General features: G+C 51.6%; 8 protein-coding genes across 8 annotated transcripts; 4 read left to right on the top strand and 4 right to left on the bottom strand.

Annotated features, from left to right (window-relative positions):
• Window positions 1-971: 971 nt before the first annotated feature.
• Window positions 972-4,010, top strand: BDW74DRAFT_148455 (M13 family metallopeptidase). The gene is made up of 6 exons (XM_073723712.1): window positions 972-1,090; window positions 1,150-1,379; window positions 1,442-1,944; window positions 2,003-3,107; window positions 3,174-3,571; window positions 3,632-4,010. The coding sequence occupies exons 1-6, from the start codon at window positions 1,053-1,055 to the stop codon at window positions 3,707-3,709; spliced, it is 2,352 nt and encodes a 783-aa protein (XP_073586754.1). The 5' UTR covers window positions 972-1,052; the 3' UTR covers window positions 3,710-4,010.
• Window positions 4,011-4,701: 691 nt separating this feature from the next.
• Window positions 4,702-10,777, top strand: BDW74DRAFT_148453 (mitotic regulator LTE1). The gene is made up of 3 exons (XM_073723711.1): window positions 4,702-5,718; window positions 5,797-10,067; window positions 10,128-10,777. Exons 1-3 carry the CDS (start codon window positions 5,333-5,335, stop codon window positions 10,376-10,378), a joined length of 4,908 nt encoding a protein of 1,635 aa, XP_073586753.1. The 5' UTR covers window positions 4,702-5,332; the 3' UTR covers window positions 10,379-10,777.
• Window positions 10,778-10,882: 105 nt separating this feature from the next.
• BDW74DRAFT_148450 (DIL and Ankyrin domain protein) lies at window positions 10,883-14,090 on the top strand. The gene is made up of 3 exons (XM_073723710.1): window positions 10,883-11,211; window positions 11,304-11,743; window positions 11,816-14,090. The coding sequence occupies exons 1-3, from the start codon at window positions 11,034-11,036 to the stop codon at window positions 13,745-13,747; spliced, it is 2,550 nt and encodes an 849-aa protein (XP_073586752.1). The 5' UTR covers window positions 10,883-11,033; the 3' UTR covers window positions 13,748-14,090.
• Window positions 14,091-14,623: 533 nt separating this feature from the next.
• On the top strand, window positions 14,624-17,120 carry BDW74DRAFT_148448 (uncharacterized protein). The gene has a single exon (XM_073723709.1). The coding sequence runs from the start codon at window positions 14,811-14,813 to the stop codon at window positions 16,386-16,388; it is 1,578 nt and encodes a 525-aa protein (XP_073586750.1). The 5' UTR covers window positions 14,624-14,810; the 3' UTR covers window positions 16,389-17,120.
• BDW74DRAFT_114959 (uncharacterized protein) lies at window positions 16,517-16,954 on the bottom strand. Its single transcript, XM_073721878.1, has one exon. The coding sequence runs from the start codon at window positions 16,901-16,903 to the stop codon at window positions 16,646-16,648; it is 258 nt and encodes an 85-aa protein (XP_073586751.1). The 5' UTR covers window positions 16,904-16,954; the 3' UTR covers window positions 16,517-16,645.
• BDW74DRAFT_114954 (uncharacterized protein) lies at window positions 16,956-17,765 on the bottom strand. Its single transcript, XM_073721877.1, has one exon. The coding sequence runs from the start codon at window positions 17,565-17,567 to the stop codon at window positions 17,124-17,126; it is 444 nt and encodes a 147-aa protein (XP_073586749.1). The 5' UTR covers window positions 17,568-17,765; the 3' UTR covers window positions 16,956-17,123.
• A 197-nt stretch (window positions 17,766-17,962) lies between these two features.
• BDW74DRAFT_166582 (putative TBC domain protein) lies at window positions 17,963-20,496 on the bottom strand (the record flags this gene model as incomplete). The annotated part of the gene is made up of 2 exons (XM_073726584.1): window positions 17,963-18,319; window positions 18,382-20,496. The coding sequence occupies 2 exons, from the start codon at window positions 20,494-20,496 to the stop codon at window positions 17,963-17,965; spliced, it is 2,472 nt and encodes an 823-aa protein (XP_073586748.1).
• A 1,167-nt stretch (window positions 20,497-21,663) lies between these two features.
• BDW74DRAFT_114945 (Mo25 family protein) lies at window positions 21,664-23,387 on the bottom strand. Its single transcript, XM_073721876.1, has 5 exons — window positions 23,139-23,387; window positions 23,022-23,082; window positions 22,479-22,954; window positions 22,146-22,418; window positions 21,664-22,078 (listed from the first exon to the last, which is right to left on the bottom strand). The coding sequence occupies exons 1-5, from the start codon at window positions 23,241-23,243 to the stop codon at window positions 21,839-21,841; spliced, it is 1,155 nt and encodes a 384-aa protein (XP_073586747.1). The 5' UTR covers window positions 23,244-23,387; the 3' UTR covers window positions 21,664-21,838.
• Window positions 23,388-23,499: the final 112 nt, after the last annotated feature.

The following is a 23,499-nucleotide window of genomic DNA, read 5'->3' as shown; positions in this document are numbered from 1 at the left end:
GAAGATGATGCATCGAAATGACCGATCGATCATGCTTTCTGTCTGTACATCAGTACACCCTCCCGTCTGGCCTGCAGGCTGCAGCTAATGACCTCGGAAATATCCATTATCCACCCTTGGTAGTCACTGTACAGCGGCTAGGGCTATGGTCTACAGCACTTTACATACTACATAAAGTACAGGAGGATAGAAGAAACCTTGCTCTGAGCGCAGCATGATGTAAGCCGAGTTCGCAGCACTCTACTATGTACACTCTACAGTGTCTCGGACACAGGCCCAGAGACGCTCCTAATGCAATTCCATGCAAGCAAAAGCCGGTGAAGAGGTCCAGTCAGACCGTATTGAAACACTAAAGAACTAGCCAAGCTGTCAGTTTTTTGTTCCATCTCATCTCATGTCGGGTCCAGACTCTAGCAGGGACACACTTCAAATGTCACGGATGAGGCAGCCTATCCTTTTCCATAAAATGCCAATTACTTCAAGAGCTACAAGTTTGTCAGCGCATTATACCGCTGGGCCATAAAAACCAATTGGCTATTAAGCCTGTCCTTATATACCAACAAAGTTCGCCAGTCAGAACCCTCCAAGCTCTTTCAGCCTGTCTAAATGTAAATTGATTGTTATGACATGATGGATGCTACCACATCCGTAGCGTAGCGTTATATCAAATATATCTCCGCACCCCACTCTAGAGATACAGATGATAGACCAATGACATTGCTTATAACTTTAACAATAAATTTCGCATGTCACCTCATGAATGAGCCCTAATGGCAATTCACCTTTGTTCATGCGGGCTTTCCGTATTATCCCGCAACAATGCAGCCATGCAACAGGAGCTCTTTGACAGATTCCGTTAACCCCGCAACCCCGGGTGCCGATCAGTGATTACATCATCAGTGTACGTGACACAGCTCGGAGTCTTGAAGTGAAGCAAAGGGGAGTTGAGGTGCTCAGCCTTCCCCAGTGAGCTTTGAGCCCGGGATCACCCTCTACCACCTTACAGCTTGATACGGATTGATAAGTGAGCTTGTGAGCTCCCCATCAACGAGATGAGTGGCAGGATCGCTCTGCCCGATTCTTCTGCGAGGTCAGTTCTAGGCTACAGCTAGTCGACCAAGAACAAGAGCAGATCGTTGACTCTAGCAGTGATGATGGCGAAGAGAACGCCTTTCTCCTACGCGATTACTCTGAGCTCCAGCCCGAGAAGCGTCCTGCCTTCGCTGTATCCGAAGACAACCTTATACTCCACCAGCGATCCGCAAAATCGCGGTGCTGGCCGAGCCGATCATGGCTCTCCACACTGGGCTACGCTATGCTTTCGACAGTGGGCGTCTTCCTCCTTATGACTGTCGGATATCTCGTATCATCCACGTCGAGTACGTTGATCCAATTCCTCGATGTACATCCTGATCTGCTAATGCATCCTTTTTCATCACAGAAGTGCCGTCTAACAATGATGCTCCCCACACCGAAGCGCCTACTATCTGCCAGACACCCCAATGCATCAACGCGGCTTCTGAGATTCTTCGGAACCTCGACCCCAACTATGCTAACATAGACCCTTGCAGGGATTTTGACCAGTTCGTCTGCGGCGGTTGGAGGAACCAGCATGACATGCGTTCAGACCAGGGCTCGATATTCGCCGGGACTTATATGGAGGAGGCCTCTCAGACGCGCCTCCGCCACCTACTTGAGTCTTCTGGACCGTCTGACCCTGCCGATTCCAAGATCTTTGATAAGTTGAAAGCTGGATACAACGCATGCTTCAATGAAGACACAATCAAGAAGCGTGGAAACGAGCCGTTGAACAAGTTGCTAGATAGTTTTGAGAAGACTTACAGCCTTGATTCCAATTCGGAAGGCTCTGAAGCTGGCTTAACTGATGCTGTGCTGTTTCTCTACAAGTCAGGAGTCCCTGCCCTTGTACTCCCGTCTGTTTCGGTAAGTGATCTTGTACGTCATGGACGGACTGTGTCAAAGAACTTACATTCCGCTACAGCCTGACGACCGTAATCCGGATAACGTCACAATCTTTGTTACAGCGCCGAGGTGGATCGGTCTCCCTGCACGTGAATACTACAATAATACCCAGACCGTGAGCGACTACACAGCTGTTGTTGAGAATGTCCTTGGAAAATATGTTGAGAGCATGAAGAAGAAGGAACAGGTCTCAAAAGATGTTGTAGCGTTTGAGTCGGCCTTGGCCGATGCAACGCCAACGACACAGGTGCAAGAGGATGTCACACAGTACTACAATCCACGCAGCCTCGAGGAGACCAAGTCACTTCTGCCGCAGATTCTATTAGCTGATCTTATTTCAGCCCTTGCCCCTTCTGATTACAAGACCGATCGCCTGATTGTCGGATCTCCTTCGTATATGAAAGCACTCTCTAAGCTATTGAATGATACTCCGAGAGAAACCGTCCAACTCTTCTTCAAGTGGAAGATCATTCAAGGGTATTCAGAGCACATTGAAAGCGCTGATATTCAGCCGCTGCGTGAGTTCAACAATGCTATTGCCGGGAAAGACCCGCAGGCCAAGCAGGACCGATGGCGCAAATGCATCACCACCGTTGATGAAGACCTCGGATGGATCCTAAGCCGATTCTACGTTCTGGATGCGTTCTCAGAGGAGTCGAAAAAGCTTGGGGACCAAATTGTTTCTGATATCAAAGAGCGCTTTGTGTTTACATTGGACCAGACCCCATGGATGTCACCAGAAGTGCGGAAACTCGGCATTCAGAAGGTTGGCAACATTGTTCAGAAGATTGGATATCCGACCAAAAGCCCCAATGTGATGGACCCCGGGGATGTGGAAAATTATTACCACAGCCTGCCAATCTCGAACGAAACCTTCTTCGAGAATGGAATTGCCGTTGCGAAGTTCGTGGTTGAGGACGAATGGTCCAAACTGGGTAAGCCAACTAATAGAGACGAGTGGGGTATGACTGCTTCCACTGTCAATGCATACTACAATCCTCCTGGCAATGAGATCGTTTTCCCAGCCGGGATCATGCAGCCACCGGTCTTTTACGGAAACGACGCTCCGTTATACTTGGCCTACGGAGCATTTGGGGCAGTGAGCGGGCACGAACTCTCTCATGGCAAGTACTGGACCTTCAGCCAATCACCCTTCATGGACTGGACTAATAGCGATGCCTTTAATATAGCCTTCGATTCCACCGGACGACATTACGATGAGACAGGGAACTACACAGATTGGTGGGATGACAAGACTGTTAAAGACTTCGAGGACCGAGCGCAATGCTTTATTGATCAGTACTCCAAGTTCACCGTCCATGGCAAGGACTCGGAACTTCACGTCAATGGTCGCTTAACGCTTGGTGAGAATATTGCCGATGCAGGCGGCTTGACTGCAGCCTATCATGCCTGGAAGAAGCGCGACGAAGCCCACTCCGACCCTGTCCTACCTGGTCTTTCTGAATTCAGCAAAGATCAGGTCTTCTTTATCTCCTATGCGAACTGGTGGTGCAGCAAGACAACCCCGGAGAAGGCACAAGAGGCTATCTATAACGATCCACATGCACCCAAGCCCGCGAGAATCATCGTGAGTCTCCTATTCCGTGTATTCAGCACTCCATTTGAGAATGAACTGACTCGAAACCAGGGCACTATGGCCAACTCCCTCGAGTTCAAGGAGGCGTTCAAGTGTCCCAACAAGCAGCCTGAATGTAAGCTCTGGTAGCTGCGACCAGGACAGGGTACCTGCTTCTGTGCTAGTCTTCAGTGCCTTTACAGGGATGTTATTTGGAAGTATTCGCATGGTAGCACTCGATTGAATCAATCCAGTACTGGCCTGTCCGATAGGCCTTGGCCCTGAGCCATGCCCTCAAATTATGCAGTTCATTCACGTTGTTCACCGACTAATCGCTTAGTTCTTTCATTCGCATGTCATAGTGTCGGACAGACTGGTTATTAATTGCTACGATTGGAGGAAACCTTATGCGGCTCAGCGGCTGACATTTGGAATCTACTCCGTGATTATACTCCTCTATTATCTTGTAGGCCTTGACCGATAAGCATCTTGAACAAAGCGGGCGAACTGCGGTTTGGACCGGGAAGCGTCATCGAATAGATACTAAGCATACCCTTGGTATAGTAGTAGGCAAAGGACTCCGTAGATGATGGCCGGTGTTTGGTTCTCCGGGTCTCCGGGTCAGAAAAAGCAAACACAAGGGAAACTCTCCAGTAGATAGAGGAGCCGAGGCACTGGTTCACGGTCAGCTCCAACAGCCTACAGGAAGCGACAATGAGATATGATCTATCTCCTCCCTGTGGGATGATCCACCAGTGAGCGAAATTCGGAGGACGTAACGCGACCTCTCTGAGAGGAACTATGAAGACTGAAGACGGAGAGCCAAAGAAAGAAATCGATAGCGAAACTTTGTCGAGGCTGTCTTTACCGCATTGGTCGATGGCAGCTAACGGTCGTCGCCTGGTTCAGTTGCGATGACGATTCACATTCCGATGGGCATTGGATGCATCTGCCTCTGTACGACTTTTGTCCTGGCCTTGATGGATCTGACTCGGTGGAGCCTCGATCAGATGACTCCAGCGGCCACCGATGCGATGTGATGGATGGCAGGAAATATGATGCCCGGGAGACCCTGGCAGTGCTCTTTGTGCAGCGAAAATAAGCCGAAAAGTTAAGTGAGGCCGACGAACCACGGTCCAATCCCTCGCTCTAGCGATTTGGCTTCTGCATCTCCCGCGGGCTGGTGCCGTGAATGGCATTCCTGGAGCATAGATATATCTACAGAGTCTTCGCCCTGCTGTGGGCTGGTTCCGCCCTGCTGGAACCGCTGTCCCACCCGCTAACAAAACAAATCCGACCTACCCTAGTCTAACGGCCTCGCGGTCGCCTCACGATTTCCCATCACGCGGCAGCTTGGCCTCCACTGCTCTCTCGCTTCCTGCCCAGTTTCTCGCGTCCTTTACGTCTTCACCATTCCTGCCGTCCTCCCAGCCATCCGTGTCGCTCGTGAACTTCCGTCCTCGACTTCTGTTTCGCCGCGACCGGTATTTACCTTGCGTCTTGTCGGTCCGAGCTTCCCACGGAGAACTTCGTCAGTGTTGAGCAAAACCGCGCCCATGCCTGGGATTCGCTGCGTATAAAAGCCATTCGCCAACCTGGTCATGTTGTTGCACAGGCACGCACTCTCTTCCCAATTCGGGCTGCTTCCGTATCCTATCAGCGTTGAGCGTTTCTGCTGAGAGAAAGGAATAGCCTGCTTACAAGGGGGACGAAGGTCCCTGCTTTGGGACCACCGACCTGCGGTCTCTGTGCGCTACATCCTGCTGCTGCACAATGGGACCCAGTGTGGCTAGCTTAGACGACAGCCCGAGGAAGTCGGAAGAGGTGCATACGAGCGTATTCCCGGTCTCAGCAGATAAGAACAGCAACCTCAATGCGCCTACCAAGGTCCCATACGTCACCTCTGCTCTACGACGCGCCCATACCGTTGCACAAGGAAAGCACATTGCGAATAGAACAAACATTGGCTTGGGAGCGGCAGGGGAGAAGGCGGCTCTACCTTTGATCAACGCCAAAGACAGCCACGAGGTGCTGCGAGCGCGATCCTTCAAACAACTTGATCCCGAAACAAATGTGGCGCGTGAGGCTTTTGTCGGGCCAAGGGCTTCTAGTCACTTCACTGTGGGCAATGTAGGCCAGAACGGTAAAATATTCCTTAGGTAAGTTCGGGTTCTCCGTGTGCATGTCTTGGTACCACACAGGCATTGAGAAATCGCTAAACTTCTCTCGTTCTCTAGGCCCGTTCAAAATCTGTCTCGCAAGGACTCTCGTCGTACACCAGCGGTCCCCCCAGGTAACCAATCGAAGCCGGAACTTCCTCAGCCACAAGGACAAGATGATAATACCAAGAACGAACCCTCGCGATGGTCCAATTCGCAATTGTCCGAGCTACGTTTTGTAGGCGAGGGAAATGAAGACGGCGCTTCCTCGATAGACTCGGGTCTCCCGCTGTCCAATTCGCACCGGCAAGCACGACAGCGCCCTCTCCAACGATCGTATTCCTTCTCTACAATTTCGGAACAGCGGTCGGTGTCGCAAGCCGGAAGCAATACCGAGTTTCGGGTCACTATAGATCGGCCAGATGATAGACCCTACTCAGCGGATGGACCTATCCATAAGCACTTAGAGGTTCCAATCGCGGACTATCACCTGGGTATGACACGGTTGACACCAACAAGCAACGTTTTACATAGCTCGACGCATTCAGTTGAAGCATGGAACTCCAGCACTGCTCGCAACACCTACCTACATGACCGAGTCCATCATTCGTTCGCGCCCTCTATATTTTCCGGAGTGTCTGCCATGGATTTAAGCCGAAGTGCTGCCGTCAGTCCCGACCCAATTGTGTACGATCCCGGCGAGTCCATTAAACCCTCAATCTTCGAGACGTTGGTCATGGTAATGGATGATGAGTCTGTTGTTCGTTACGTCCCTGGCACCAGAAATATTAGTGCTGCCACCCCTGCGCGCATTGTCGCCCAAATATCCTCCGAGTCCTTCATGGACTATGAGCTCGTGTCGGACTTCTTCCTCACATTTCGATCTTACCTCTCTGCCGGATCCCTACTCTCCCTTCTCCTTGCGCGCCTGCAATGGGCGATAAACCGACTGGAGGAAGATGGAAGAATTATTAGAATTCGCACATTCGCGGCCCTGCGCCATTGGATTTTGAATTATTTTGTGGACGACTTCGTTCCTGACTTCAGATTGCGAGCTCATTTCTGCGAGACTGTCAACCGCTTATACGATAGCGTAAAGGCTCGCCAGGGCGGGGGTATGAGTGACTTGAAAATCCTCATTGATCTCAAACGATGTTGGCATGGCAAGTGCTCAGCCTACTGGGATATTCCAGACCACCAGCTCCCGTATAACAGCCCGGACCGCCCGATTGATCCCGGCGGCGATGAGCCAGCAGCGGGCGACCTTCAAAACATCGCACCTACGCACAGCACTCAAATGCCTGGCCTGGCCGAAACGGCCAGAAACCCACCGTTATTGGTGTATCATGACCGAAATGACTCAACTGTCACGGCGAAAAGTATGCCTACTTCAGCCGGCAGTGATTGGAGCGCCCCTGCAATGTCTTGCTCTCTGCCGCCGAAATCCCCCAAACGGCATTCAATGCCCTTCTCGACTAACGCCCCGCATCCAGTACCTGTAATACCGAAGCCGGCAGTCTTCTCCCAGGCTCCTGCGTCTCCTATGTCGCCGGTTAGCGCAAGACGTGTCCCGTGTTACGGGCATACGCACAAGCGCAGTGGTAGTTTCTCCGACTCCTTTCGGGACGATAGAGCCCCCATCTCACTACAACGTCTGGATAACAGGGGCTTCTTTTCCACACAGGAACCCTTTTACCTTGGGAATCTGATTCGCGGAGAGCTATACCCTCCTGTTGAGTCGTACATGACTATGCCGGCTCCTCCCTCTCCACCTCTTCCATCGCTGGCACCCGGTATGCGCCTTGACCGGCGCAGTACGGATGGCTCCTCAAAACCTGTCACTTCCAGCTCTGGTGTCAAGACAATCATCGGGTCTATCCGTCGAGCTCTAAACGGCAAGACCCCCGTACCCGGTGTGTCACCGCGCCCAGTCACCGGATTATCCCTTAGAGGAAAGACGTCGGCGCTCCCGACCAACGTTGCATTTGGATCCGACACTTATCGCGAGAAAAGGACTGCTCCTCCGGTAAAAAGACCAACGCGCATAGACATCCTTTGCGACGAAGCTTTGAGGCAGTATCGCCAGGCATCCGGTGAGAAGGTTGATTCATCAGAGGTGAACGAGATGCCAGAGCACAATTTCGAACAAACTGCCGTTGAAGAGCCGGGATCTTTTCTTCTCCCCCCTGATCATAGAACCCAGAGTCGAATAACGGGTGGCAGCGAATCCATAGTTATTGTAGATGACACAGGCCCACCGGTCATGTCTGGAGGTATTGGGACGGTTCCGCTGGGCCTTGACCAACCTCCGATGTTCCTGACCGGGGAAAATTCTCCTACCACCCCCAAAGCTCATACCTTCCTTGCGTCATCTCGAGCGTCGACTCTCGGAGCCGATGAGTACTCGTTGCCGATTTATTATGATGAAACTAGTCTGAGGCAGTCAAGGAGAACTTTCGTGCTCCACGGGGAATCTAGGGGTCCTGCATCACAGCGGTCTTTCTCTAATGAGAGGGGGTCTTCTTTCTGGAAGAAAACGTCGCCGTCTGTGCGTCTTCGGAAATATGCCTCATTCCAGAGTGGTTTCTCAAAGCACCGCCCTGCTCTCGGTAGTGAAACCGACTCGACAGCTGGGTCAAGCATCCTCGATCTTGCGGAGAAGCCGGCTGGGCCTACCCTTCGACGGCGGCCTGGAGGCAATCTGCGCCGGATGCAGACCGGTGCCGACGTTCGATCATTACGCGATTCAGCCTCAGCGTGGTCTGATGTGACCTACCGGAGCTCTTTAGCTGATAGTACAGCTCACACGCTGGAGGAATCTGCGTCAAGACCACAGACTAGCCTTGTTCCCCCAAAGCCCCGATTCTCGCTACTGAAAACACATTCTTCTCAGCTCATTCGACGCTCTTTCGAGTCCGCTATTGCACGATTCGCCCAGATCCCAGATGAAGATGACGGGGGAGTCGAATCGGCCTTGTTGAAACTTGAAGGTAAATGGACGGGCGGGTCATCTGGCGGCTCGGCAAATGCTACTGCCGGTCCAAGTCAGCAAGAGCCTGTCAACAATCTAGGTCGTGCGCGAGAAGGAATGGCACCGCGCGATTACTACCCACGTTCTAGCACACCTGCAAGAAATCATCAAAAATTTGGCGACAGTCTGACATACTCTGAAGTGCAGGCGCGAATTCTCACTCGGCCCTACTCTGAATCAGTCGTGGATTCTGAAGATTCATACAGTTCTATTCCACTGCTGGAACGAGGACTTAGCGACGAGTCCATGAAGAAGCCCATGGACGTCGGTCCGCACGCCGCGCTCCGGACTATCGTATCCAACGAGGAGTACTCGGATTTTGGATCATCACATCCTTCCATTGACGTAGTCAAGAAGACGGAAAGCATAAAGCGCATTCCGCGAGGAATGACTCTACCTGTGCCCCATCACAAATCTAGGGTATCTCGTCTCTCCGGCCTGTCGTCAGAGCTTTCCGTCGATGTTATTGACCCCAAGGAAGCCGCGGATGCGCATCTATCGTTCGATACCCGAAGTCTCGACGAACCGGGTGCCACAATACCTCCTCATCCTCTTGCGAACCCACCTTCTCCCCCCATGACCATTCAAAATCATCGGTCGCTGCATTCATACCGGGCTCCTTTAAACCCGGACCTTGCTAAAGTGCAGCCACTTACCCCGGACCCGTCCCCAATACACAAGGCTGGGAAACGGGCAAATATCCCGTCCTTGGATATGCAACAGGTGTCTGGCGATGTCCTCTGCCGATCTGAAGCCGATCACCAACATCCTGCGCTCGCCAAAGCTCCAGGTGCTCAACATGTACCCTTTGTCCTGTCATGCGAATCTCATATCCTCGCCGAACAGTTCACCTTGGTTGAGATGGCTGCTCTCGGTGAGGTGGATTGGAGGGATCTTGTTGACATGAAGTGGAATAGCGGCCCGCCTTTCACCACCAGTTGGGTGCAGTTCCTTATGGATGAGGAGCGCCGAGGCATTGATCTGGTGGTAGGGCGGTTTAACCTCATGGTGAAATGGGTTCTGTCAGAGATCGTCCTCACTCTGGATATTCAGGAACGAGCTCTTACCATCGCTAAATTCATCCACACCGCAGCACATGCTCGGAGAGTTTGCAACTACGCCACCATGCTGCAAATCGCGATTGCACTTACCTCAACCGACTGCTCCCGACTCCAAACCACCTGGGCCTTGGTGTCAGTTGAGGATAGGCGGATGTTGAAAGACATGGAGATGCTCATCCAGCCCGTTCGCAACTTCCATGACCTCCGTGTCGAGATGGAGTCGGCGAACGTTCAAGAAGGTTGCATTCCATTTGTTGGTACGTTTGCATTGTTGACGTCCTTTTGCTTGAACACCATGAGCTAACTGCAGTCAATAGGGCTCTACATCCATGACCTCACGTACAACGCCCAGAAGCCGGCACAGGTGGCAGCTACCCGACAAGGCGAGCCGCTAATCAACTTTGAACGCTATCGAACCACTGCCAAAATTGTTAAGAGCCTCCTCCGACTGATCGATGCGAGCACCAAATACAACGTTGAGCCGGTACCGGGTATCGTTGAGCGTGTGCTTTGGATTGCATCTCTATCAGAAGAGGAGATTCAAATTCGCAGCAAGCTATTGGTATAAACGACTGAAGAGTGAACGCGACTATATGCAACACACGACCTCCTACGTAACGGACCCACCGACCTCATACTACCACCTATGTTCATGGTATATACCGCCTGCATAATACCCCAGCATTTCTCTCATATTTTGGCGTTTAGCGATTGATATCCCTGGTTGAATTTATTTTTTGCGCCTGGACGGGGTTCTTCGTCCGGGAAAGTAATGTATAGTAGTTGTTCGTTCGAGTGTTCGATTTGTTATGATGCTGCCAGGCGCCTTTGCTTCCAAGGCTGTGTTGAATGCGTAAACATGATGTCCGAATTCATATGTAACAAGTAGTTGCTAGATAGTCGATGGCAGAAACCCTGTAATAAAACGTGAGACCCAAGGTGAGGCAGCAGTGGAGGGGACTCGGCGTCGGGATTGGAATAATTGCATCACTGGCACTGTTGATCTACGTAGTCATCGTCAGGAACCCGACCACCGTCTTCCTCTCGTTCGTCAACCTCCCCACGCCCCTCCGCCGCCCTTGCTGGGGTTTCCTCTCGCCTGTTTGGTATTCCGGCGTGAATTCTCTATATTCTCCCCATGGAGCTAGCGCTCCCTCTATCGAATACCATCCCGCCCCTCGTCGACTCTTGAAGCCTAATCGACACCCCGACACGGCTTGACGATGGATTCTCCCCGCGGGGCTTCCCCCGCTGCCTTCGACCACGACCACGAGCCCAGAGGCTCGGATTCGTCCGAGTTCGACCCCAAGAAGCTTCCGGATGATTTACCGAAGTCCCTGGATGACCGCCGCTCTTTTCCGGCTATACAACAGGAGACGGAGATGTACGATGCTTGGCAGGGTACGTAGTGTGCTATTTTCTTTTCTCTTGCAGTTCCGGGCAGAGGAATTGGATAAATGGAAGAGAGTGCTGACTCTAGTTGTTTCGTATAGGCCAATCCCAATTCCTAACCCCCGTTGCCGCGAAACCCCTCAGTTTCAGCCTCGCCCTGGACGACCACTCGCACGACGACGAGCACGCCCTTCACGCGCACTACGGGCGGAACCTCGCAGTCTCCACAGACAATGACAACGAGTCTACGACGACGGCTCGGCTGGAGGACAGCGATGCTCGGTTAATGGAGATGCTTGCTGCGCAGGCCGCACACCGGGAGGTGGACTCGCTGGACGCGGACGAGGAAGCGATTGCCGCGGACGAGAAGCTGACGGATGAGCGGAAGCGCGAGGCTCTGCAGCGGAGTCTGAATATGGCTGCTAGTAATGGTGATGTGGAGCGGGTGCGGAAATTGGTGCAGGGCAGGGCGAAGGACTACGTTGATGTGAATATGCCGGATGAGGAGGGCACGGTGCCGTTGATATATGCTAGTTGTTTTGTATGATCCTCGCTGGTTTCTTTGTTTTTGAGTTGTTGGGGGATGGATGGCTAACTTTTGGCTGATCTGCAGGGACACCAAGATGTTGTTGCGGCGCTGTTGGATGCGGGGGCGAATGTTGACCAGCAAGATCGGAATCAATGGAGTGCGCTGATGTGGGCTATGACGAATCGGCACAAGACGATAGCGAAGGTTCTGCTTGACCATGGGGCGTCGCCGAATATCAAGTCCTCGTCCGGAGGCACCGCGTTCGATTTTGCTCAGCCTGGAAGTGAGATATCAGAATACCTGCATGAAAATGGTTATAGTTTTGGGCCGAGTGCGATAGAGGACGACTTTTACGATTCCGGGTTTGCGCATGGCCGGTTTGAGGAGGAGATAGCGGAGAACGAAATGAAGCGGCGCATGATGATGGAAGAGAGCGCGATCAATTTGGAGGTGGATTTGTCAAGTTTGGGTTTGGACGAGAAATTTGACTCTCAAGATGAGGAGGAACTGGAAGAAGAGCAACAGGAGTTTGTTTGGGATCGATGCCTGAATGACCAAATGTTTGTCTTCCAGGAGCATGAGCTTGAGAGGATTCTGGATATCATCATCACAAACATGACGCCACAACGATCTCCGTCTCAAAAACCAGTTCCGGCCAATCTCCTCTTTCTGAGTGCGCGATACGCTCATTACCATGCAAGCCCGGAGTTACTCGCAACGTTACTGGTCTCTGCGACGGACAAGATAAATGACGTTGTGGAGCGGTATCAGTGGGATATGACGATTCTCGCATTTTGGATCTCAAATGCCACTCTCTTACTTCATTACCTCAAGAAAGATGCGGGCTTGGTGGAATCAACGGTGGAGTTTCAACTCCATCTGGCAGAGCTTATCAACGAAATCTTTATCCTGATCATCCGTGATGCTGAGCGCCGGATGAACAAGGTGCTAGATGCGGCGATGCTGGACCATGAAACGATCCCCGGTCTCGACGACATCCCTTTCCAGAACGAGTGGAAGCTGTTCCGCAAAAACAAAAACAAAGCTCCTGAACCGGCTGATAAGCAGTTCAGGCCACCTTCTCCAAGGCGCCGAGCACAGGTCTCGCCGCGAAATATCACCTCTCTCTTATCATCAACCCTCTTTGTCCTCGACCTATACGATGTACACTCCGTGATCACGGCACAAATCCTCTCCCAGCTATACTACTGGTTAGGAGCGGAACTCTTCAACCGGATTCTCTCTACAAAACGTTATCTAGCCCGAACCAAGGCGATGCAGATTCGCATGAATGTGTCGACTTTGGAAGACTGGGCCCGTACCAACAACAGACAGCCGGAGCACTATGAGAATGGGTCAACCACATGCACTGGCGACAGCACCATGGATTCTGCTCGAAAACACCTGGCGCCGGTGATCCAGCTCCTGCAATGGCTGCAGTGCTTCTCCTCACTCGGAGAGGACTTTGAGTCCCTCGTCAACACACTCCTCCAGCTACAAGACCTTACCCCAGCCCAGATGCTTCACGCGGTTAAGCACTACCGGCCAGAAGTCGGAGAAAAAGGGCTTCCTAAATCCGCCATGAAATTCCTGGTAGAGCTCCAACGCGACCCCGAGTTAATATTCAGGGAACAGTTAAGGCTTGTCCAGATTAAAGCAGACTCTCTGGCACCGAGCTCAGCACCGACCGAGGAAGGGCGCCCTCAAACTCCACGTCAGGACAGGGCTCCCTCGACAGCTGCGTCACCCAACGCCGCGGCTTCTAGCTCTATCACATCACCCGGCTCAAATGTGGCTTCTCCACGACCGGGGCCAAGCTCCCGCCTCGACGAACGAAGCGGCGCAAATACAGTATTCTTAGACCCCGCACTCACTCTTCCCTTCCAATTGCCGACCAGCACGGACATGCTCATTAGCTACGGAGCTGGATGGGGCGGCACCAACAGAGAGCGGGCGCGGAAATACATACCAACGGTACCGCCAGAGGTACTGACGCGGTTCGACCGTGACGCTTGATTGGAAGGTGAAGCCGTTGTGTTCGAGTATATACTTATTATCTATATTGTGCTTTGTAAAGCGTCCATGGCTGGAGTGGGTGCATCTGCTCTTATCTTATCTCACTCGTAACATTAGCGACGAATGCACGATTTAGAGTACTAGTACAACGGCTGGATTGCGCCTTCAAATTGGATTGTCCAATATCCAGGTTCTAGGGTTCTGGTTATATTAGACAAGGCGTAGGAAAGTCCTTGAGACAATTACACTTGATAGTGATAGTCATTAGGCTTACTGGAACTAGAAGTACACGAGAGCACTATATAGCCTTGTTATTCTAGCTGAAACAAGCATTGGGGTTGCGGAAGATCACTTTTAATATGGGAGATGGCCATGGCTCGATGTATTTCAATATCAATCTGCCACTGCGCAGGCACTCAAAAGTCAGTGTTCGGAGCGGGCCGTCCTGACAGTGACATTCGGCCCTTCGGAGATTTCTCGTTTCTTTTTTTTCCAGAGTCTGGTTCTAGATCAAAGCTTAAGGTACACGTTTCGTTTACTTCGTCGTCATCAACAAGCCCCGTCCACGCAATGGCTTTCTAGCCCCCAAGTTACAGCTTGATTACGTCTGCTTATTATTATTACCCCCAAAGACGTCCTCGGAACCTGGTCAGGTGTCGTCTTGTCTCCTTTGTGCACTTCTAGGCTTCCACCTTATTCAGGCAGCGGTGGCAGCCTCAGGCCTGAAACCGCCTGTTATTGCCTGATCTGGACTAGCGCTTCGAATCCGGTAAGATCCCATCCTAGCGCCTTCCTATTCTGGCAGTCTGGGGGCTTCCATGAACTTTAAACATCATGTACTTTTTTTCTCGCTCTCCCAAGTCACACTACGACTGCCCTGTCTGTTTTATCGATTTCTTCCTCATTTCCTATCTTCCATCATGAGTTAGCCTTCACTTGCACTTTCGATTTTCCCCAATGATATCTGCTTGCCCTGATGCATGCGACGCTCGCAGGATGCAGCTAAAATAATGCCAAATAACTCCCTGTCTGCCAACCCTCTGCGTCATTGCCCTTGAGAGACATGTTGCTCACTCTGAATCCCTCCTCTCAGAATGGGATCCAACGTTCCCATGAGTATTCAAGCTTCCGAAAACTGCGCTCTCCTTCGCCCTCTACCTCTACCTCCGCACCCAATCCTCCCGCACTGGCACCTGCACCTGCACCTGCAGCGCCGTCAAGGCTAGCGGACTCTTCCTCAATGGACTCCTCGCGCAACACCTTACCCCGTCCTTCCTTGACTTTACCCCCGCCGGATGTCGGCTTCGCGAGCATGCCTTCGACCGCGGCTTCCGCGAACCAACAACTACCGCCGCCTCCTTCGCAATGGCAGAGTTCCAGCCCCGATGATGCGATGCACCATTGGCTCCGGGCCAAGGCCGAGGAGGACCGAAGAAAGCAAGAAGAGGAAAAGACACGACAGGAGACATTGCGACTGGAGCAACGGAGGGTTGAGGCAAGCATGCTTCGGGATTCCTTGGTCGCTGGTATCCCTCCGCAGATCATTCCGCTTGTCTTCGCCGGGATATGCCAGAACGGTCTGCCTCAGCCGGTCCTGGAGCTCGCTCAACAGTACCTAGCTCAGGCCTCTGCTGCACGCGGGCCTAATCCCCAAGCCCATCCACCAGCTCCGTCGCATACGCATTCTGTATCCAGCTCTCATTCTCGACGGCCCTCTATGCATGTTCGGCAGGACTCTCGCACTGGCCTTCAGCACGCTGTGCCTCCTCCGCCCCCGCCCCCTAATATCCTTCTATCTCAGAATGCGCCGCCAAATATTACTACCCCGCCTACCCCTCAAGTGCCTGGCCTACGCTCCTTGCCTGCTGGTCTGTCTGATTCTCGAGCTGCAGCAAATCCGTGGGTCAACCATGCCGGAGTCCAAGCTCAGTCGAGCCAAATAAATATGGGCAATGTACACTATGCCCCTGGCTCATCACTTCCAGTCAGCCAGGCTCCTCGAAGACCTGACTCACAATCGCGTCGATCACCTCCGTCATTATATTTCCACCATTGGGTCCCTCCTGCTCAGCAACAATCTGGCGTCACGGCCGCGAAGGTCCATGGGGAACTACCAGCTCCTAGTAACCCTCGACGTTCAGAGCACCATGTCTCCCCTGGAAGGAAAAGAAAGGCTTCTGGTCCCCACCAACCCGCTCCGATTCCATCTACCCGGCCGTACGAATCACTTACTGGTATAATCCAGACCTCGCGGCCAGGATCACCAAGAAACGTTGAGCCACAGATGAAGCTGTTAGGACGCGGCCATCGACTCAGCGACCCATCGTCCGGTCACGCAGATTATAATTTAGGAAATGTCAAAGGGGAACACTTTGGGACCATGAGTCCGTCCCGAGTTGCTTCAGCGATACCTGGATATACACTAGCCAAGAGCCACGATCCAGCAGGCCGGAGGCGCAGCGAAGGATTATCACCAGCACATGACACTGGCAAGAATCTCCCGCGGACGCTTCAAGATTCGTACCCTTCGAATCTTGAAACCAGGGGGCGTGATCCTGATTCTGAGGGTAGCTCTCACACATCTCCCAAGTCAGAAGCGCCGGTAGCTTCCTCCCAACTTCGCGATGTTGCTGGCGGTTAGCTCCTTGCCCTTCCTCTGGACACCATTTGTCTGACGGATTGCCAACGGACGTTAACGAATTTCCGCGTCCTTACCTGTCGGGTTGGCACCATCCGACTTGGGGGAACATTCAAGGAACACATGAGTGAAACTTTGCAGAGCGACTCTACTTTGCCTTGCTCCTAACTTCACTGTTATATTACCTGGCTTATGGCTTGTAAATATTTAGCCTCCGGGTGACGATACCTGGTAGCTGGTATACTAGGATTTGTAAAATATCAAGTGTATATATAATTCACGCAGCAGACATATTTATAGGAAACTAGAGAGTGCAAATGTTTCTCAATAGATATGACACGGGAGCCCTTCAAATGGTCACATTCTACAGGCGTTGTTGTAGGCCGTGCCCGCACAGATTGTGTTGAGTAAGCCAAGTCTCGTAGGCTTATGATTATAGCAGAATTTGCTCTCAATCCACGGAGACATATACTCAGGGCAAGCACGACTAAGAAGTAGAGTCCAAACTCCAGCCTCATGCGCCCACAATCTCCTTTTTAATTCCTTGTATTCATGTTTACACTCGACAACTGAGAGTTCTCAGCGCCGGGCATTGCGAGTGTAAGATAGGGTCAGGAATGTTACAGCGCCGATGCTTGTTATGACAAGGATATAACGATCGAATTAGGGTTTTGATTGAGTCTAATACTGGTAGTAGTAGGTGTGGACATCGAAAGCAGGACAAAGGAGGTTGTTGATCTAACAGCCCGAAACATATGAGAAGGGTGAGAAAGGAAGCAGGAATGAATGAGTGCAGAACGGACGATGTAAGGACAATGCAGCGTAGCTGACGCGAAAGGTTGTCGAGGTGCTGGTACAGAGGAACGTGAAGTGGAACACAGACAAAGTAGGTAAGGGTATCAGAGTTAGAATTAGGACTGACATGGGCCCGGCTTGAAAACACCGGACTGGTACACACACAGACGCACACATTAAAGGGGTGAGAAGGTATATAAGAAGAGTCATATCGTGTACAAAGTGAAGACAAGGTAAGAAGGGTGAAATTAGTGAGTGTAGAAGGGGTATAGAGATATTATAATGAAGCGAGGGTATAGTATAATAAAGCATGCAGACAGAACAATGAAGGGATGAACCACGTAGGTACCGAATGATAAAGAAGTGTTGGCAATTAGGCTCGGCCATGTTCAACTGCCCGATGTTTGAACAAGGTCCGTCGTGAGGTGATTAGTGTTGTGGCATTTGAGCTCTTTAGGAAGAGACGGTAGAATTCGGCTCGACGTGCTGGGGGCAGATGGCGGCGATGTCCGGGGAAGACCGTTAGTCGAAAGAAAGTCAAAGGGTATGAACAGAACTCGAAGTATCAGCCGTAAAATTATATAATAAAATGGAATAACAACGAAACGACGTTGTCCAGTCATCGCAGGTCATCCAGCCGGAAGTCATTCATGATAGACCCAGAGAAAGCAAAGCTTCGCGGAGCATAGTAAAGGGATATTAGTGATAAGTGCAGGGTCGAAGGTGCTGTAGTAATAGAAGAATTATAAAAGGCCGCGGTGTGGTAGCAGCCGCGTTCTAAGTCAACCCGACTTCTTTCGATGGTGGACTTTCCATTCGGCTTTGGCAACACGCATAAATAGCTCGACGTCTTTTATCGGGATCCAGCTGGTTAGAACCTTCATCGAGTTCTCAAAATCAGAATCAAGGATGATTTCTCGCATCCCGTCAATAAGGGCGGCTGAAGTCGCGTGCAGGACGTCAAGGCCTTTGCCAAAGCCGCTGGTCTCCGTTTTGCTCGTCGTTGGATGATCTTCAGCATCGCCAAGGAGCATGAAAACATCCCAAACTCGAAGCTGGGCTGGGAAAGGGATGGAGTAATTGAACAATGTCAGATACCAACGGGTGCCATATGCTGTGGGCGGAATCCCGACTTCGTTCTATTGTACGGCGAATGTGTCAGTTCAAAATGCGCTTGCTTCTGTCGTGAATGTTGACATACCAGTTTCGCAGCGACTTCTCCTCCTTCCAACCACCCTTTTTCGAAGTCACCGAGAGCCTCCATGAGGCCAGCAAAACCAGAACGATAGAGTTTCTCCAATCCTCGCAACTGCCACAGCCGAACAAGCATGATAAATGCATGCTCTTCGTCGTAATACGCAAGAAGTGTGGCCGCAAGTGCTGCCATACCCTGAACGTATCCCGTATCCGGAAAGTAGAGAGACATCGCGTGCAACACGCGGAAAAGTAAACGTTGACCACCGCGGTACCGTCGCCTAAACATGATATGGCTGGAGATCGTCCTTGGGACATCAATATCAATCTGTACATCGTCGGGGGATGATATCTCCTGGTACTCTTGGTAAACCGCAATAAGCACTTCTTCCGTCGGGCTATCGCTGTGCTTCTTGGCGCTAGTTTCCAGGAAAGAGTACCATGCTGACGATCGCCACCGGTCAGGTATCCCCTTCCATGTCCGTTCAATCAGCTTCGAGCTTTTGGTATCAAAGTCGAATGTCATTCCGCCACCATGTTTGCCCTTTCTTGTCGGCTTCGCCATTTTGGTCCATTTGTCCTCTCGTTCCCATTCTTTCTTCCTTGCCGCACGCGCAGCGGCACTGTCCAACTTGTCGTCAAACGTAGCAGATTCAGAGGGAAGGGTGAGCATATCCCCAGCCTCATCTTTGAAGCGGCGACTGCGGTTATGGGGAAGGTGATTTGTCGCTTGTCGGAACCGCGAGGTTGACCGGCGCAAAGGGGAACTGAATGTGCTTTGTGAGGAAGCCGGACGCATAGATGCCTCAGAATTCTGCCGCGAAGGAGACCGGCCCGTAAATGAGCGGTTGCTTGCTAAGGCAGTAGGTGGTCGCATAGTGCGCCTTCGCCGTGGTGTTTCTGACGCAAGCAGTAAACTGGTGGAAACTCGCTGGATGGGGCTGAACCCTGCACCTTCCGCGGAATTTGACGCGCGAATGAAGCCATATCTATCCACATCTCCTGCCTTGATATTCTGCCAGTATTCGATGCCCCCAGCCAGCTCATTGGCCTCTCTTTTGGGGGCCGCAGAGTTGGCATCCGTGTCGGTGAATGGGTTAGCTGGTTTTGAATCGGCGTCACAAGCGCTGGTTTCAAAAGTCTCCGATTTCGTAGGGGTCGGCTCCTCCCATAGGGTGCCGTTCTCCAAGGCGAATGACCTGGCCACCTCTGAATCCGTCACGTTCTCGTCTCCTTTCGCATACATCAATCTGACTCGCCGAGATAACATGTCCTCGTCCGCAGAGATGGCTCTGCTGGGTACACTACTTCGTCTTACACGAAGTAATGACGGGCCCCGTGGACGGGAACGAGCAGTCCCCGAACTTTCCACGGGTGAGGTGGTTTGCGCGGGCGTCTGGCTCTGCTCTTTCGCTTCTAAGTCCATAGCCTCCGTTACGTGCGCTTCTGCCCCGTCTGCTCCGGCCGCCTTTGCTGCCAAGTTCGCTTCCTGTTCCTTAAGCTTGTGCTCTAGTTGCATTTTTTCCTCCTCCTGAATGAGACTTCCACGCTTAGAGAACCTCATATTCGACGCACCGAGACCGTCAAGAGATCCATTGGGGATATCTAGCGAGATGCCACTGAATTGAGGCTCGATCCTTGGAACAGGCGGTGGCGATTCGTCTCGTTGAAGGTCTGTTGACCTCCTACTTCTCAGGGTGCTCCATTTCCGTTCTGACCACCGCGAGCCTGGTCGGGAGCCGGGTCTTGAGCCAGGCCTTGAACCTGGGCGGGACCCGGGGCGCGATCCGTCATTGACGACAATGCTGGGAATACTGCGCAGAGAGCGTAAACTGACAGTCGAGGGTTCGGCTTCTTGTAGCGATGTGATCCCTCTGAGCTTCGCGAAATGTGGAGAAGGCGATAGCCCGCGATCCGATTTCGTAGCTTGGTGAGTCGGGGTGCCAGGCGCCGACTGATCAGGGCCGCTGGACGATGTCGATGTCGTTGTCGTCGTTGCAATTGACCTGCTTTCGGAGGAAGGAAACTGATCGACTGGAAGCGGTAACGAAGTGGTTTGGGTTTCTGAAAGGTCCTCTGTACTCGTAGTCATCTCTTCGGGGGAAGAAGAACGTTCCGACATTTCGACGGGCGATGGGGAGGATCGCATGTCTCCCATTATCCTGGCATGACTTGCACCTGGCTTTCTCTGTGGCTTCAATTGTCCAGCGAGTTCCCACTGCTACCCCTATAGAACTATTGTCCAAGTCCGTATTTCCTTCTTTCTTTCGTTTCGCAGGACGGGTCTCAAGGGAGCAAGGCGGCGGGGCGGTTTTGGGAGACAAAGGATCGAATCGTCGCACGAACGTCGCGCCAAACAATCGCAGCCTAAGATATATAGTACGGGCCACAAGGGGGTAAAGCGAAGGACACTTGTGAGCTAGTTTCCACCGAGCAGTTGAACATGACCATCCCCAGGGGTTCGGTGCCCAAAAACGGGGGAAGTTTGAGAACTGAATCGGGTCGAGGCTGCCAGTTGTCGGCCGCGGCTTCTTCACTGGCACTTGGCAGGCGGGCAGGTTTTCGACAATGCAGCCAGCTGTTAAAGGAAGGTGGCAATCGCAATTGAGCACAAACCGAGGAAAGGACAGACGAGAGCGAAAAAAGAGCGAAAGAGTGGTGGAGTTTGAATTCAGCCGTCGCAGTTGAGGCTTGAAGAAGGGATCGCGAAGGGGTTACGAATCGATCCACTTGGGGGGATTCATGTAGACACTAAAGGCTGACCTTGACAAGAATAGTCGGTTCTGGGCGCACACTAAGTCACTAACAGAACCTTCAATCCTTGAGGATTTAGAGGAAAACACTGAGGAATAATGATAATGATGAGATCTAGCAGCTGCAAAAACGGATTTCTTCAACGGCGATGATGAAACTGGAATCCACAAGGCGCCCAATTCCATGGATGGCAACAATGCAATTGTTCTGCAAACCGAGTTTGACGTCAACTATCAAGGCTTCAGATTCAGTTATGCATTGATGCTTATCAATAGTCGCATGGCTCTATCGCTCTATCGGCCCCTGGCTCGTGCTCTGAGACAAAGGGGGGCTCAATCTATATTCTGTTACACTCCTTGACTCTACAGGTTTCTGCGCACTCCGGATTTGCTACACCCATTCCAATGCAAGGAATCTAAACTTCCCTTCCATTATCGATTTCCTTTCCTTTTATTTTCCTGTTTGTCGTCAAGCCATCACTCCGGGCAACTAGCCGTGTATTCCTTCCAAATCCCAAAAAAGTTAACTCCAAAAAGCCAGATACCAGCTGGCCGTAAATGCAAACCCATACGTACAGAGAGGCACTCAAATACACGCGGTGCTGCAACACGAAAACAGGCGATGGACGAGCGAGTGGAGAGGACCATGCGACGACAACGGCCAAGCGCTATGTAGATATTGCGGCTAGTTGACTTTCGCCACGCTTCAGTCTAGGCCACTGTTGTGGTACTGGCGGTTGATCTAGACGGCTCACGCCCGGAGCGAGATGGCTCGATAGGTTCCTTGGGTAGGAGTTCGATCTGCCGGACGAGGAAACTTTTCTCGTCCGTGAACTGGTCGTCGTCGGTGCGGTCCTCGAGGAATTTCGGGAGGAATTTTAACAATCGATCCCGGTTGTTGATGAGAATTCGTTGTACTGCTATTGACTTGTCTGGGTTCGCGACAAATACCTAATCACATTCTTTGTCAGCACTGTTACATCCTACCCTGGCAGAAGAGGTAGCATCCCTCACATACCTTAAAAACATGAAATCCCTCATATTGGACCATTTTGCGATCGTCCCTCAGGAGCTTCATGCACAGTTTGAGGTTTTCTCCGCTCTCGACATAGCGCATCATCACACTGTAGTTGGCGCGGTCCAATAAAATCTCGCCGAGGAGCTTGATACTCTGTCGCTTGGTGACATATGACTCAGACTGGACGAGGAAAGTATTGAACTGCGTGAAGAAGTAGTCGAAGTTCGTGGCTAGATATCCAGTCACGAGGGACTTGTGACGCGTCAGGATTTCCTGTCGAACAGCATTGAGTTAAAACAAACTCAGTAAAGCAATGTTTTCGAATATTCTTACTCTGAAAGTTGTGAAGGCATCTGCACTTAGCTCGAAGGTGCCCCGATCAATCCAATGGAAGAATCTCCAGAAAACACCTGTTCCGCGCTGGGGAACATTGGGCTGAACCTCGGTCAGCCTGATTGCCGGCTCCCCCTCTTTTGACTGATCATAAAGAATGATGGCCGCAATTACGTCAAACTTCAAGGCTTCTCTTAGAATAGTGCCACATGGCATAGCACTCTGGCTGTGTTCGTAGCCCCGACATAACTCAATAATGATCTCTGGCCGGTTGTGCACGATGTAAGAGATAACGGGAGGGTCTGGCGAGTTTCCTTGCGGAGGTTTGAAGCGCAGTATATGAGAGAATATTGTTTGAGTGTCTTTCCTGGCTTCAAATGGAAGGTTGTGCAAAGCCACCGCGAGTTCGTAAAGTAGATCCTCTTGAAGCATAGCCTGAACTAGACCGTGGACTTGATCGGTAGAGGCATCAAGTTCTGTCAAACTTACGGTCAGTACATTGGATTTTATCCTGCACATAACTGTGTTGTAAGCTGCACGAACCTTGAGTTCCCTGCACCATCACTTTCATCTGGGAAAGCTGCTTGGCCAACTCATCCTCAACCTAAAGGGCGTTAGCAGGTCTCAATTCCTTGGAGAAAGTTCGCTGGGTGAACTAGCCTTAGGAGCAGCTGATGGCTCACGGAGTCTCTGCAACAAGTCCTTGATTGATCTCACAACATCGGATGGCTGGCGGGATCGACCGCGGCTAAAGAAGAAAGCCATTCTTGTTTATCTTATCAATGGCGTAGCCGAAGGGAAAGAAGATGAAGAAAATGTGTTGGAAGGTCTGTGGAAGGCAATAAGAAGAAGCTAGAATGTCCAGCGAATATAAGATGCAGCCATTGATTCTCCAGAAGCGTATATAAGGGTGAGGTACGTTGATGGCTCGATGCTTTGTTTCTTGGAAACGGTCCGAGTGATTGTTGGCGGGGAAGCCGCCCAGCCTGAGGCTCCATTTTCTTATCAGTTGGTGTAAACA

This window comes from Aspergillus multicolor (genome assembly GCF_047715735.1).
Source record: "Aspergillus multicolor strain CBS 133.54 unplaced genomic scaffold BDW74scaffold_5, whole genome shotgun sequence".
Lineage (NCBI taxonomy): Eukaryota > Fungi > Ascomycota > Eurotiomycetes > Eurotiales > Aspergillaceae > Aspergillus > Aspergillus multicolor.
This window is presented reverse-complemented; position numbering and strand designations above follow the sequence as displayed.

Coding starts and splice junctions, on each gene's coding strand:
- BDW74DRAFT_114945 (XM_073721876.1), bottom strand. CDS start 23,243: ATGGCTTTCTTCTTTAGCCGCGGTCGATCCCGCCAGCCATCCGATGTT. Junction 22,955..23,021: donor GATGGTGCAGGGAACTCAAG/GTTCGTGCAGCT, acceptor TAAGTTTGACAG/AACTTGATGCCTCTACCGAT. Junction 22,419..22,478: donor ATGCCTTCACAACTTTCAGA/GTAAGAATATTC, acceptor GCTGTTCGACAG/GAAATCCTGACGCGTCACAA.
- BDW74DRAFT_114954 (XM_073721877.1), bottom strand. CDS start 17,567: ATGGCCGAGCCTAATTGCCAACACTTCTTTATCATTCGGTACCTACGT.
- BDW74DRAFT_148448 (XM_073723709.1), top strand. CDS start 14,811: ATGTTGCTCACTCTGAATCCCTCCTCTCAGAATGGGATCCAACGTTCC.
- BDW74DRAFT_114959 (XM_073721878.1), bottom strand. CDS start 16,903: ATGAGGCTGGAGTTTGGACTCTACTTCTTAGTCGTGCTTGCCCTGAGT.
- BDW74DRAFT_148453 (XM_073723711.1), top strand. CDS start 5,333: ATGGGACCCAGTGTGGCTAGCTTAGACGACAGCCCGAGGAAGTCGGAA. Junction 5,719..5,796: donor AACGGTAAAATATTCCTTAG/GTAAGTTCGGGT, acceptor CTCGTTCTCTAG/GCCCGTTCAAAATCTGTCTC. Junction 10,068..10,127: donor AGGTTGCATTCCATTTGTTG/GTACGTTTGCAT, acceptor TGCAGTCAATAG/GGCTCTACATCCATGACCTC.
- BDW74DRAFT_148455 (XM_073723712.1), top strand. CDS start 1,053: ATGAGTGGCAGGATCGCTCTGCCCGATTCTTCTGCGAG. Junction 1,945..2,002: donor TTGTACTCCCGTCTGTTTCG/GTAAGTGATCTT, acceptor ATTCCGCTACAG/CCTGACGACCGTAATCCGGA. Junction 3,572..3,631: donor CCAAGCCCGCGAGAATCATC/GTGAGTCTCCTA, acceptor ACTCGAAACCAG/GGCACTATGGCCAACTCCCT.
- BDW74DRAFT_148450 (XM_073723710.1), top strand. CDS start 11,034: ATGGATTCTCCCCGCGGGGCTTCCCCCGCTGCCTTCGACCACGACCAC. Junction 11,212..11,303: donor GATGTACGATGCTTGGCAGG/GTACGTAGTGTG, acceptor TGTTTCGTATAG/GCCAATCCCAATTCCTAACC. Junction 11,744..11,815: donor TGATATATGCTAGTTGTTTT/GTATGATCCTCG, acceptor GCTGATCTGCAG/GGACACCAAGATGTTGTTGC.